Raw genomic sequence first — 13,627 nt, 5'->3', positions numbered from 1 at the left:
TTGGAAGAAAGGTGATAGAATTTTTACCTTGCTATTTCTGCCTGAAGCCAGTTTTTTTCTTTCTTCAGGTCAGGATTAAGGATGCCCAAAGGTACACTGGATCAAAAGTAAATAAATTTAAGAGCTCCCAAGAACTGTCGAGCTGCAGTCTGTGGGGTTGCAAATAGTCGGACACGACTTTGCAACTGAACAACAACTGTTGAATAATTACTTGAAGAACTTTAGAAGAGGAAGGAATTTATCACTCACAAATGTTGATGCTTGATTTACGCAGAGGGTTTGTAAATAGTTGAACATTACCATGATTTTAGATTCAGGAATTTTCTTGGATCAGGTTTGTATATACAAATTATCTCCAATTTTCTCAAGTGTATAACTATTTAACAGAGAAATACTTGGCTGTCAGTATATTTGATTTCATTACTATTTAATACATCTACTCAAATATAATTTATCTATGTTTACCATTAGGAATGAGAGTGAGTGAAAGTCACTCAGTCCTGTCCGACTCTTTGGGACCACAGGGACTATAGCCCACTAGACTCTTCTGTTCATGGGATTTCCCAGGCAAGAATACTGGAGTGGGTTGCCATTTCCTCCTCCAGGGAATCTTCCAGGGAATCAGGAATGGAACTTAAGTCACCTGCACTGCAGGCAGATTCTATTCTGTCTGAAAATCCACCAAGGAAGCCCCATATTTACAATTACTTTGGATTATTTGATAAAGACTAACGAAGATTCAGCCTAAAGCTGTTTTTGTTGTAAGCAACCACCGTATGCAGAGAGGATAATAATATACTTAGTGCCCTTCCCCCAACAAAAGGAGCCTCCAGACCCCTGGCCCTAGGAAGAGAGGGGCCCTGAGCAGGCCATCAGCCCTGCCCCAACTTCCCTCAAACCTCTCTGTTGAGGGGTTGCATTGTTTGTTACACAAAGCAAAGCATGATGTTAATGAATTAAATAATTATTTGAAAGTCACTAAAATAATTTTATGTAATTAAACTTAGTTGATTAAAGGATTTTTTTTTTGAACTTTTAATTTTATATTAGGATATAGCCAATTAACAATGTTGTGATGGTTTCCGGTGGACAGCGAAGGGACTCGGCCATACATATACATGTATCCACGCTCCCTCACATTCCCCTCCCATCCAGGCTGCCACTTAACACTGAGCAGAGTTCTCTGTGCTGCAGTAGGTCCTTGTTGATTATCCATTTTAAAAATAGCAGTGTGTTTATGTCCATCCCAAACTCCCTAACTATCATTTCCTCCCCAGCAACCATAAGTTCATTCTGTAAGTCCATAAGTCTCTTTCTGACTTGTAAGAAAGGTTAATATTTTAAGACAAAAATACTGATGTTAAAATGTTTTCCATTTGGTCCAAGGTGATCTTACCTAATTCTCCAGACTTTTGACCAGACTTCACTTAAGTCTGATACGCTATGGATGGAAGTGGTTTATTAGGACATGAAAAAGGATGCCTGACGTTCTGGGACACAGCTTGAAGTGGGTTTCACAGGAGGAGGCTCAAGTTTGGGGGAAAGGAGGAAATGTTGGACTCAGTGGGAGTGCGATGGAAGAAAATGTGGGATTGGGTTGTGTGGACATTGAGCTTCAAGTGAAAATCATTCTGTTAATGCTTTCAATGTCCTGGGACGTATTATGAGGAGGGGGATGGGAAAGGAAACCCATTATGCATAAATGCATCATAAAAAACAGATAACTTTGGTAGAATTGTTTTCATTACAGACTAATTCAGCAGGGTTCCTTTAAAAACCATCTCTCCTACTGCATTTAAGGGTGTTATTTACAGATGATTAGCTATTGGGCTAGGCAGAAGGACGATTTAAGCCTAAAACATCCAAGGCCAGCTTAAGATCCATAGAAAAAAGTACAAACTTGGTGTAATCCCGGAAGTCCGTAAACACACAGCATCCCATTGATAAAAGTGTGATTTACACACATCTTGCTTCAGGAGCACAATTGTTGGATAAAAATGAGAAACACATGCATTTTCAAGTTGAAACACTGCTAAGCTGCTAAGTCACTTCAGTCGTGTCCAACTCTGTGTGACCCCACAGATGGCAGCCCACCAGGCTCCTCCATCCCTGGGATTCTCCAGGCAAGAACACTGGAGTGGGTTGCCATTTCCTTCTCCAATGCATGAAAGTGAAAAGTGAAAGTGAAGTCACTCAGTCGTGTCCGACTCTTAGCGACCCCATGGACTGCATCCTACCAGGCTCCCCCGTCCATGGGATTTTCCAGGCAAGAGTACTGGAGTGGGGTGCCATTCAGTTCAGTTCAGTCACTCAGTCGTGTCCGACTCTTTGCGATGGTGTAGCCTAAAAAAAGAAAGTTGCTGAGACCTAAGGGAGCCTCAGCTTTGGGGGAGAAGGCTGGATTCTTAGAGAAAGAAAGGCCACACTGTTCAGGCCTCCAAAAGGAGGCCCCTGACTCTCAGCCCTGTGGATGTCAGACCTGGAGTCAGGAAAAGAATCTTAGGTGATGGTGCTTGGGTCCCCAGACTGTGTGTGCGCACCTGTAAGAATGAACCCTTAGTTTCTGGCTGAATTATTTATAGAAAGCAGGGTGTGACTTTGTAACTAGAATGGATACCTTGATCTGGAAAAGTAAATATAAGTGAATGATTCATAGACGTCAGCTAACTGCAAACAGTCCAGCTCCAAAAGGCATTGTTGATTCTGAGAACTGGAACAGAAAGGAAACCTCAGCAACATGTCTTAGGGAGGGATGGAACATCTTTATATACTCAGAGCCACTGCCTCAAGATGGGAACTTGGAACTCAAGCGGAAAAGGAGGGGTCTCAGGGTTGTCTGTTCTTACGAAGCATCAACCGGAAAAAAAAAAAAAAAAAAAAAACAACTGAGCTTGTTGATCTGAATACCTTCCCTGAAGGAACTGACAAGTGAAGATGCTTAAGGCAAGAAACTAGTTTTTGTTTGGCTTTGTTATGGGGTAGTAGGGTTAGCTGGGCTTCCCAGGAGGCTCAGTGGTAAAGAATCCACCTATCAATGCAGGAGACCTGGGTTTGATCCCTGGTCAGGAAGATCTGCTCAGAGAAAGCAATGGCACCCCACTCCAGTACTCTTGCCTGGAAAATCCCATGGATGGAGGAGACTGGTAGGCTGCAGTCCATGGGGTTGCTAAGAATCAGACACGACTGAATGACTTCACTTTCACTTTTCACTTTCATGCATTGGAGAAGGAAATGGCAACCCACTCCAGTGTTCTTGCCTGGAGAATCCCAGGGCCGGGGGAGCCTGGTGGGCTGCTGTCTATGGGGTCGCACAGAGTCGGACACGACTGAAGCGACTTAGCAGTAGCAGCAGCAGCAGCAGCAGCAGCAGCAGCAGCAGCAGCAGCAGCAGGAAGATCTGCTGAGGGAGGAAATGGCAACCTGTTCCAGTATTCTTGCCTGGAGAACCCCATGGATGGAGGAGCCTGGCGGGCTACAATCTATGGGGTCACAAAGAGTCGGACACGACTGAGAGACTGAGCCCGTATGCAGTAGGATTAGTTATTTATTAATTGTTTTCTTTAAAATGATTATATACTAGGTATATGCAAGGACATTTATTTTCTTTAATATTTTTGAAAAATTGCTATCAACATAAGTACCCAACAATGCAGTGGGTGGATAGATTAAAATATAATATCATTAAACAATAGATTATTATGAGGCCATTAACATATTTTCATAAAGTGCATCTGACATGATAATAAGTGAAAATAATAGGATGAAAAATGTGTAGGTAATATGACGGATCGTGCAATTTAAAACTGAAGGGTCTTGGACACACATGATGCAGTTTCTATAATTATTATAAATTTTTTACTTTAAAACTCCAGGGGAAAAAAGTCGCATTATAACCAGTGACGTGATATTGCCATTTTGTATTTTCAATAATAAAACTGACCATTTAAATCAGAGATCAGCACACTTTTTTGTAAAGAGCCAGGCGGCTTTTGTGGGACACCTGCGTCTGTCATCAAGTGGGCTCCCCAGGTGGTGCTAATGGGAAAGAATCCGCCTGCCAATGCAGGAGACATAAGAGATGGGGGTTTGATCCCTGGGTCTGGAATCACCCCTGGAGGAGGAAATGGCAGCCCACTTCAGTATTCTCGCCTGGAAAATCCCATGGACAGTGGAGCCTGGCAGGTTACAGTTCATGGCATTGCAGAGAGTCGGACACAACTGAGCTGTCTTTTGTTTTCATGTCTGTCATGTGTTATTTTTTGTTTTCGCTTTTTTTTTTTTTTTTAGTCCTTTGAAAAATCTAGGAAGTCATTCTTGGTTTGCCAGCATTACAAAAACAGGATGGGGGTTGGATTTGACCTTGAAGGTATGGTTTGCTGATCCCCAATTTAGATGATTTTATGTCCCCTGTATTTGCTACCCATTTATTAATTCAGAGAATTTGTGACATATTTTTATGTTTGACATTTATGACACACATTTTTCTCAAGTCACTTTAGAAGAGCTATACCAATTCAAACCAGGCCTTCCTTGGAGTTAATTTGTTTGGTTTTCATTTCTATAAAGGAAATTGAAATATACATATTACATAGAGAGCCACATTCCCCAAAGTGGTAGCCGTCAGCCCATGAGGCTAGAGTAACATTAATTAAAATTTAATGAAATTTGAAATTCCATGCCTTGGTCCCACCCACACCATGCACTGAACCATGCAGGTCTAGAACATGTCATTCTAGACAGTTCCATAGGACAATGGTGGAGAAAACCCCAAATAATATACCGTATCCTATGGTGAGTTTTGGGTCACTCTCTTTCCTACAGAAAATAAAATTTATATAGAAGGAGAAACAGGTTCCATGGAAAGATGATAAAATTTAGCATCAAGTGGAGCCAGAAAAACAGACAATGGTTGAAAAATCTCCCCAAGTTCAAAAACACCACATCCTGGCTGTGTGATATCCTAGCTGTATGATCCTGGGCAAATCACTCCACTTCTCATTGCCCTCCAACTCCTCAGCTGAAAAGCAAATAGGGTAATACCTACCTGGTGCAGACTACGAGGATTAAACAAGCTTGAGCCTGTGAAATTGTGCAGTAGATTTCTAGTTCTAGGAGACAGATGCAATTTACATTGGCAATGGGGCAATGTTCATAAATTCAGGAAAAACCATTTCTTGCCGATATGGTTAGATTTGGGCTTCTCGGGGAACACAGAGAAATACCTTGCATTTAAGGACTGTCAGAGCTTCTGCTGAAGATTACACTCTGCTTGGGAGAAACAACTGGGACGTCTCCACGACCCAATGCCTTCAGGGACCCTCGGGTTTGGCTTCCCAGTGACTGTTTCTAACCTTTGCCCCAACAGCGAAGAGTTTGGTTTGTCTCAGCCTTTGGGAATTGAGATGCTTGACCTTGGTACCTGGTGAAGACTTCCCTCAGTCTCTTATCCTAATTACCCTGAGCTGTTGCCTCTGACCCCTACCCATCCCCTCCTCTAGCTGATCTCAGAAGCAGCCCACCTCCCCTCTGGCCCCTAGACTCACTCTTGATCATCTATCCCAGTGGGGACCCATTGGGAAGTTACAGAGATTCCACAGGGTGTAGACACATTGTATGATGGGAAGGTCTTTCGTGGCTGTGCCAAGGGACTGTGAGGAGGGGCCAACCAGCTGGAGAACCACGGTGGACTCAGCGAGACCTTGAATTCTTCAACCTGCTCTGGGAATTGGGGTGGGAGTGGGGTACTACATCTCCACCCTAGAGGACCCATCCCCTGCAGAGGAATCCTTGGTCTTTCCTTGCCAACACTGTGATCTCTTCTTCCACATTGATTTTCCGGTCTCCTCCTTCTAGGAATTTGTGGCTATAATCATATCTATTAAAGTGCTTTAAAATTATGATTTCTCTCCCCCACCCCCAGTTAAATGGGGGAGAACCACACAGTCCTCTCATTTCCTCCTCTTCAATGGAATCACAAGGGATAACACAGCCTTGCAAACAAGTCTCCAGCCACGGGCTAGCGGTATTTCCCACCATGAGATCACTGTGCCCACAAGCACCAACCAAGCACCTTTGGCGAGGCTACGGTGCCACTTGGATGGCCTGCATATTTTATGTAAGTTATTTTCACATACATTTGAAAAGCTGTGATAGAAGGCAGGCAACCAGCTATGCCCTCCCTGCCACCCCCCTGCCCCCAACCCAAAGCCCAGCGTCCCATTCATTGGCCCCCATTCTGACAAAGGTCTAACAAAGAATGGCTGGGGCAAGGATTCAGAGGTAATGAGCAGAGGGGTTAGATGCTAAGGCAACAGGGAAAAATGGAGACATGCTAGTGAAGATCAGCTTTACCTTGCAGAAAGCCAGAAGGGAGGGTGGTGCGGAGGGAGGGGGAGAGAACTTACATGGGAGGGAAGGTGATTAGACTCAGATTTATATCACAAAACAAAAAAGAGCCAGGCGAATGGGCTTACTTGCGGAAGTATATACAAGTGAACTGGGGGCACTGTACATGGAAGATCCCTCCTGGTTTGCCTGGCACAACAGCACGGTGCCTACGGAAGAGAGAGAGAGAGATGGTATCTGGTTTGGGAACAGGCACGCTCACTACACCTGGGAGTCATGGAAACACAAGCAAGAAAGGCAGAGAAATGAAAACACAGCCACACCCCCGAGTGTAGGATGGGGACACCCAGGGAAGCCCCCTGCCTTAGTCAGAGGGGGTTGGTAGGAGCCCACCACCCAGCCCATCACATGCTCGACTTTTCTTTTTCCAATGGGGTTTGGTAGTGGGGCCCGGTTTCAGATCAGGCATGGAGGCAGCACGGCATACTCAAAAGGGAGCTTTAGAAATATCAGAGATGGGACTTCCCTGGTAGTCCAGCGGTTAGGACTTTGCCTTCTAGTGCAGGGGGTATAGGTTCGATCCCTGGTCAGGGAGTTAAGATCCCACATGGCTCAGGGTCAAAAAATTCCCAAACATAAACAACAGAAGCAATATTGCAACAAATTTAACAAAGACTAGAAATGGTCCACATCCAAAAAAGTGAAAAAAAGAGAAAGAAATACCGGAGAGATGTGGTCAACAAGCTTGATGCAGCTATTACTTAGCTGTGTGACCTCAGTAAGCCACTGCACCTCTCTGTGCCTCGGGACTCCCATCTGGAAAACGAGGGTGAATATACCCACCTCCAGGAAGGGTTACGAAATCGTATGTACTACTGGAGATGTGCTCAACTGAATACGTGGTAAGCACATGCATTGATTTTTCCTCCTTCCCCCATTTTAGTTTTTTCTGAATCATTTCTTCAGGGCAAAAGCAGAAGTAAGGCAGAGGAAGAAAATAAATGCAACTTGGCCGTCCCTGGGACCCACCCTGGACCCACCCAGGACTCAGGAGAAACCACCTTTGGCTTCTGCATTTCCAGTTTCTTCCCTAAAGCTCTGTGCCTTGCAGTGTCTGAGGCGGCTTCCTAAGCCTCTGGACCATGGTGCGCAGCAGTGATGCCTCTCCTCCCCCTGATCTAGAGCAAAGGACCCTGGGACTGTCCTTGCAAAATGGAATTTTGCAGTGGGGACGAGCAGTGGCATCCTACGATATCTCCTCAATCTATGACTTTCTGTGGAATGACCACCTGCTCCAAGGATGACCAGGGTCACGAATCTTTCGGGTTATCAGTCCTGCAATCCTATGGCCATGAAGCTCAAGTTCTGAGATTTTGCAAAGAATGAGAGAGACTTTTGAGCACCGGTAAGCCCCTTGCTAATGACAGATAAGGGCTCCTGGGGTTTCTGTTCCCTTCCTTGGCTGGGCAAGGTCAGTTGCCTCCACTTGATCCTCTTTCCTCCTGTCATCCTTGCCACTGGGAAGCCATCTCCCAGGAGAAGCAGCCCTGACTTCCCATCAACTCACCTATATCCTTGGAGACCTGCCCTAGGAAGGGCTTCCGGAATCCTTTGTTGTCTTTCCCAACGTCAACGAGTGGGAGTGAGAGCCTCTAGAGTGAGTGGTGTGTGTTTGCCTGCATGCTCGGTCATGTCTGACTGTGACCCCATGGCCTGTAGCCCGCCAGGCTCCTCTGTCCATGGGATTCCCCAGACAAGAATACTGGGGATCAGTACAAGAATCACTTTGCTATACAGTAGAAAGCAACCCACGATGTAAATCAGCTATATTCCAATAAAACCCTTTGGTGCCCAGGTTTCCAAAGAAAAATAATATAATTGTAGCAAAAACATATCCAGAAGGGCATTTCAGTATCATGCGGTTAAGGACTTAGGGACAGTTTTCAATACTGTGCTCTGTGGCAGAGCGAAGCCCTCTGGAACACCACACAGATTCTCTCTGGAAAGCTAAATTCTGGAAGTGCATAGCGATGTTTTCCTCATTTTCTTATGCTGTGGATCCTTAGAAAAAGACAGAAATAACTCTCGATGTTCTCTTTGTAGCCAAAAAAAAAAAAAAAACTTATGCGATGATTCTGACCTTTGTAAAACAAAACCCATACTGTCACAGGACTTAGTTTTTATTTTATCTGAAAACATTCTCCAATTTAATTTGCAAAGTATTTATTGTAGGTTCTCTTAGTACTTCGTGACCTTTTCTTACAAGAGGGTTTTGAAGTAAAGAAAACCAAAGGAGCACAGAAGAACACTGTCACTTCCATGTATTTTTAGGTCTGAGCAGCTAACGTGTTTATTTAAAAAGTCAAACAGATAACAGGGTACAAACAGCAGTATACAGAGTGTGTACCATATATATACTTATGACTGACTCATGTTGATGTATGGCAGAAGTCAATATAATATTGAAAAGCAATTATTTTTCAATAAAAATATATTTTTCTAAAAAAAAGTGTTTAAGGCAGTTTGAGATAACCTATATGGTAAGAGAATCTAAAAAGAGCGGATGTATGTATGTATATAACTGAATCACTTTGCTATACAGTAGAAAGCAACCCACGATGTAAATCAGCTATATTCCAATAAAAGTTGTGTTGTTTTTTTTTAAGGCACTTTGTCATACAGCGTTGATGAGTTTTCTAATGAGTCTCTTGAACTGAGTCTCTGATCTGCCCCTGCCATCACCCCCAAATATAGACTCACCACTTCCAACTACCAAGAACTGTCTATTATGCTGATGTTGGTATTTCTCAGACTTCTATGCCTCTGTTTATAAATTCCTTAGAATTTAAGGATGGCGGGTATGTTCATTTTATACCAGTATCTACCCATTCCATTATCCATCTATTCCAGTATCCATCCACCCATTAGTCAGGAGAAACCTTTCATCAAATTTCAATAGTATCTTTTTCTATTAGCCTGGGATCCTCTGGGTCATTCTTGACAGTTTGCAGGCAGTTACTACCACTAGGTCAGCCTCGGCAGATGGGAGAAACCTCTATTCTATTCCTGCTCTTCTTATTGTTTAGTGGATAAGTCCAACTCTCTGAGACCCTGTGGACTGTAAGCTGCCAGGCTCCTCTGTCCGTGGGATTTCCCAGGCAAGAATACTGGAGTGGTTGTCATTTCCTCCTCCAGGGGATTTAGGTTAAACCATATGAAATTGACTTTTCTTATGTCAAAGATGGTTGAACATTGGCAATTACACGTGGTTCAATTGAAAAAAAAAAAAAAGGCTGTCCACTTCGACCCTTCTTCATTGTTTAAAAATCGCTTCTTTTCCCAGTCCCCAGGGGTTAATTAATCACTCCATCTTCTATGCTCCTATCACACTTAGAAATCTCCCTAGTAGATCCTTTGATATGCTGTATTACAGCTTTTTATTTACATATTGTCCTCAGCTACAGATAATCCCCCTGGATCAGAGCCAAATCATACTCATCCTTTTATCCCCGTGCGTGCCTGTTAAGTCACTTCAGTCGTGTCTGACTCTTTGCGACCCTGTGGACTGCAGCCCGCCAGGCTCCTCTGTCCATGGGATTCTCCAGGCAAGAATACTGGAGTGGATTGCCATGCCCACCAAAGTACCTGGCTCTCAGAGGGGTTCATGAATGTGATTAAATGATAATGTTTTTAAAGACTTCCTCATTTCTGTATTCTTTGATAAAAACAGTGCTTTTCCCAGCCAACCATTCTGTCCCTTGTTGATAGCTGGGGATTTGCGTGCCTACAGGTCTCACTGTCTCCTCCTCTTTTCTGGTTCTTTGAAGGTTGACTCATCCAGTTTAAGAGAAATCTGGGCCGCCTGCTCATCCGTTCCCTGCAGTGTTGACGGCTCTATCTGCAACTGGCAGGGACCGGGCTCTGTGTGACCGACCGTGATCTTAGGATCACTGGAGCCTTTGGCAAAGCCTGTCCCTTGGTACTCAGAGTGCCACAACCACCAGCATCCCAAAGTCTGGCAAGATGCACATCCCCAGGGCCACTCTCAGGCAGGATTTGGCATCTCCCACAGGAGCTGGTGAGCCAGGATCCAGACCTCAGATGGGGTAGCTCAATTCTGCTTCTCACCTGGAGATTCCCCACTCCATAAATGAGTACAGAAATGGTACAGAGAACCATTTCTGGCCCTTGGAAGGGCAAGAAGAAGCCCAGCTGGGAGTGTCTCCTAGCCCAGACAGGAAGGAGAAAGTGTCTACATTTTTTTTTCTCTCTGCTGCCAGCCCTTAGGTGATGAAACTGGACACAAGCCAACTGGAACGAGGATGCAATTTCACACCTCCAGGTCATCACACAGACTGGTCCTTCTCCCTGGAAGTTTCCCTTCCCACTCACTTCTCCTCCTCCTAGAAACTGGATCTATTTGTCTCCATCTGGCAGGTGGTAAAGAACTTGCCTGCCAAGCAGGAGACATGGGTTCAATCACTGGCTCAGGAAGATCCCCTGGAGAAGGAAATGGCAACCCGCTTCAGTATTCCCGTCTGGAGAATCCCATGGACAGAGGAGCCTGGTGGGCTACAGTCCATGGGGTCACAAAGAGTCAGAAATGACTTAGTGACTGAACAACAATCAGCAGCCCAGCAGAGCAAGGCAAGGCTCGGCAGATGAGCTCAGAGTAAACCAGGCCCTAGGTCATCTCCATATATTTAGAAGAAAAATGAAAATGGTTACATATCTTTGGTCTGAATACTTCTGTGGGCAGAGGCAGAATTGACTTACTTTTCATCCCAACCCTATGGTCTGTTGACCAGTTTTGTCTTTGCTTGGGAGCATTTCAACATCAAAGTGTACCTCACTTCTAGTCTGAGCTAGTCCTGTCAAGTTCTGTGGAGGCTGGCTGCAGAAGAAGGCAGGAAGTCATCAATTACACAGTCCTAGAGAGGTCACTCTTGGTTGCTCATCCAGAAAAAAGACACACACGCTCTTTGCTCTACTGTAATGGACTGAGTGGTGGTCTCTCAAAATTCATACACTGAAGTCCTACACCTACACCTCAGGAGATGAGTGTGTTTGCAGAAAGCATCTTTAAAGAGGTGATTAAGGTCAAATGAGGGTGGAACCTAATTCCAACAACTCATGTCCCCATAAAAAGAGGAATTAGGACACAGACTCAGAGGGCGGACCGAGTGAAGACAGGAGACAGGAGAAGATGGCCATCTACAAGTCAAGGAGAGAGGTCTCAGAAGTCAAATCCTGCCAACTCCCAAATCTCAGACTTCTAGACCCCAGAACTGTGAGAAAATAAATGTCTATTTTTGAAGAGATGGTACCCAGTCAATGGTACTTTGTCATAATAACCCTACCTTAGCCTTAAGGACCAATAATGAGCTATCATGAGGGTTCCCCACGAAGGGTCATGTAACCATCAAACTTCTGTTCTCTTTAGAGACCTGGGAGGTAGCCATGTGGTCCCTGCCAATGGAGGTAACTGCTTCCAGTTGACAAATTTATCCAAAGCCCCGAAGGGCTGTGGACGATTTTGGCTTTTATAGTTATGCATTTTTGAACATAGACTAGCATTGAGCTAATCCATGTAAGCATATTTTCACAGCTAATACCTAAAGCTTTTATATATGCCTGAAAGATGAGCTTCTCTGAAGGGTTATGGGAGCGTTTTACGTACCGAGGTATTTCCATTTAGGCATTGTGGCTGCAGAAAATGCAGCATGTATGTTTAATTCTTATAAATCAAATCATGTTTTAATTGTGCCAAGGGATTTCCATATTTAAAGGAGCCCTGGAGTGAATCTGCCTATAGTGTAAATAATCCCTCATTCCAATTTATTTAAGAAGTTTTGATTTTCCTATTTAGAAACACATCGCTTTTTTCATTTCACTTTTTATTTTGACAAAATTGCAGAGAAAAAGGCTAGTGTATCAGATATCTGTACAATTTTCTCCCTGATTCTTTATTGTTTAAAAAATGTAATGATTCGTTTCACTTTATTCTCCTGCCTCCCAAATTTAGGCTAATAGAGGATTCTACAGAAAATATTTAATTGACTCAATAAGATAATAAATATATTGGATCCTCATATGTTATAGTAACAGTTCCAAAAACTGCTTATTGAAGACTTGCTATGTGCCAGGCAAACCCTCTCAATCTTTCCTTTGGATTATCCCCTAATTTACCTATAAGACAAGTACTACTATCATACCCATTTAACAGATGGGGATACTGAGACATTGAGAGTTTTAGCATTTTGCCCAAGGTTACACAGACAGAATTATTGTGTTGCTAAATGCAAAATAAACCAACGGGATTTTGGACCCATGGACTTAAGGCTAATCTTTTTTTTTAAACTTTTTATTTTGTTTTGGGGTATAGCTGATTAACAATGTTGTGATAGTTTCAGGTGAACAGTTCAGGGATTCAAAACTAATCTTTTAAATTAGGTGAAGGCAAGCTACAGATTTTTAGCCAAATCTGGCCTACCACCTTTTTGTATGGCCATGAGCTAAGAATGATTACATTTTTATATGACTGAGGGGGAAAAAAAAATCAGTAGAAGAATAATATTTGTGATAGGTGAAAATTATATAAAATTCAAATTTAAGTATTAATAAAGTTTTATTGGAACACGACTATACTCATTCACTTGCATCTTATTTATGGCTGCTTTATGCTACAATGACAGAGCTAAGTAATTGCAGCAGAGAACATGTGGTCCACAGAGATTAAAACATTTGCTGCCTGGACCTCTATAGGGCTTCCCTGGTGGGTCAGATGGTAAAGAATCTGCCTGCAATGCAGGAGACCCAGGATTGATCCCTGGGTCAGGAAGATCCCCTGCAGAAGGGAATGGCTACCTACACTACTATTCTTGCCTGGAGAATTCCATGAACAGAGGAGCCTGGCGGGACCTTTACAGAACATGTTTAGGGACCCCTGTTCCAAGGTCTACTTTCTATTTGGAACAATACTACAAATAATTGTCTTTCAGGACAGCCTTAGCCCCTTCCCAGGAAGTGGGCACTAAAAATTTCAGAAGGTATTATTTTATCAGTATTTGCCAAAGTTTTTTAATGCTCTTTGTTTTGTTAAAAATGAATATCCCCCAAAGAGTTTGAAGACATGTTCTTTTTTTCTAACACTTCACCCAAATTTCTTTATAATTCATTGTTGTTTGAATGGAACAAGGAGAAATATGGTCCCATAAGGCATTTGTGGAAAGATAACAATTCAAATAAAAGAAAAATGATGAAAATAAGTTTTATTGCCTAA

At 43.3% G+C, this 13,627-nt stretch overlaps 1 protein-coding gene across 7 annotated transcripts in view; it reads right to left on the bottom strand.

The window, feature by feature from the left end:
- RBFOX1 (RNA binding protein, fox-1 homolog 1) overlaps window positions 1-13,627 on the bottom strand; it is a 1,098,419-nt gene that overhangs the window by 86,428 nt on the left and 998,364 nt on the right. For all 7 annotated transcript variants that reach the window (XM_018040930.1, XM_018040927.1, XM_018040928.1 and 4 more), the window contains one exon: window positions 6,474-6,554. In XM_018040930.1, the coding sequence (XP_017896419.1) occupies window positions 6,474-6,554 (81 nt within the window). The remainder of the gene's footprint in view (window positions 1-6,473; window positions 6,555-13,627) is intronic.

The sequence above is a fragment of the Capra hircus genome, chromosome 25, assembly GCF_001704415.2.
Source record: "Capra hircus breed San Clemente chromosome 25, ASM170441v1, whole genome shotgun sequence".
Classification (NCBI taxonomy): Eukaryota; Metazoa; Chordata; class Mammalia; order Artiodactyla; family Bovidae; genus Capra; species Capra hircus.
Note: the sequence above shows the minus strand (reverse complement) of the source record. Positions and strands in the feature narration are given on the sequence as shown.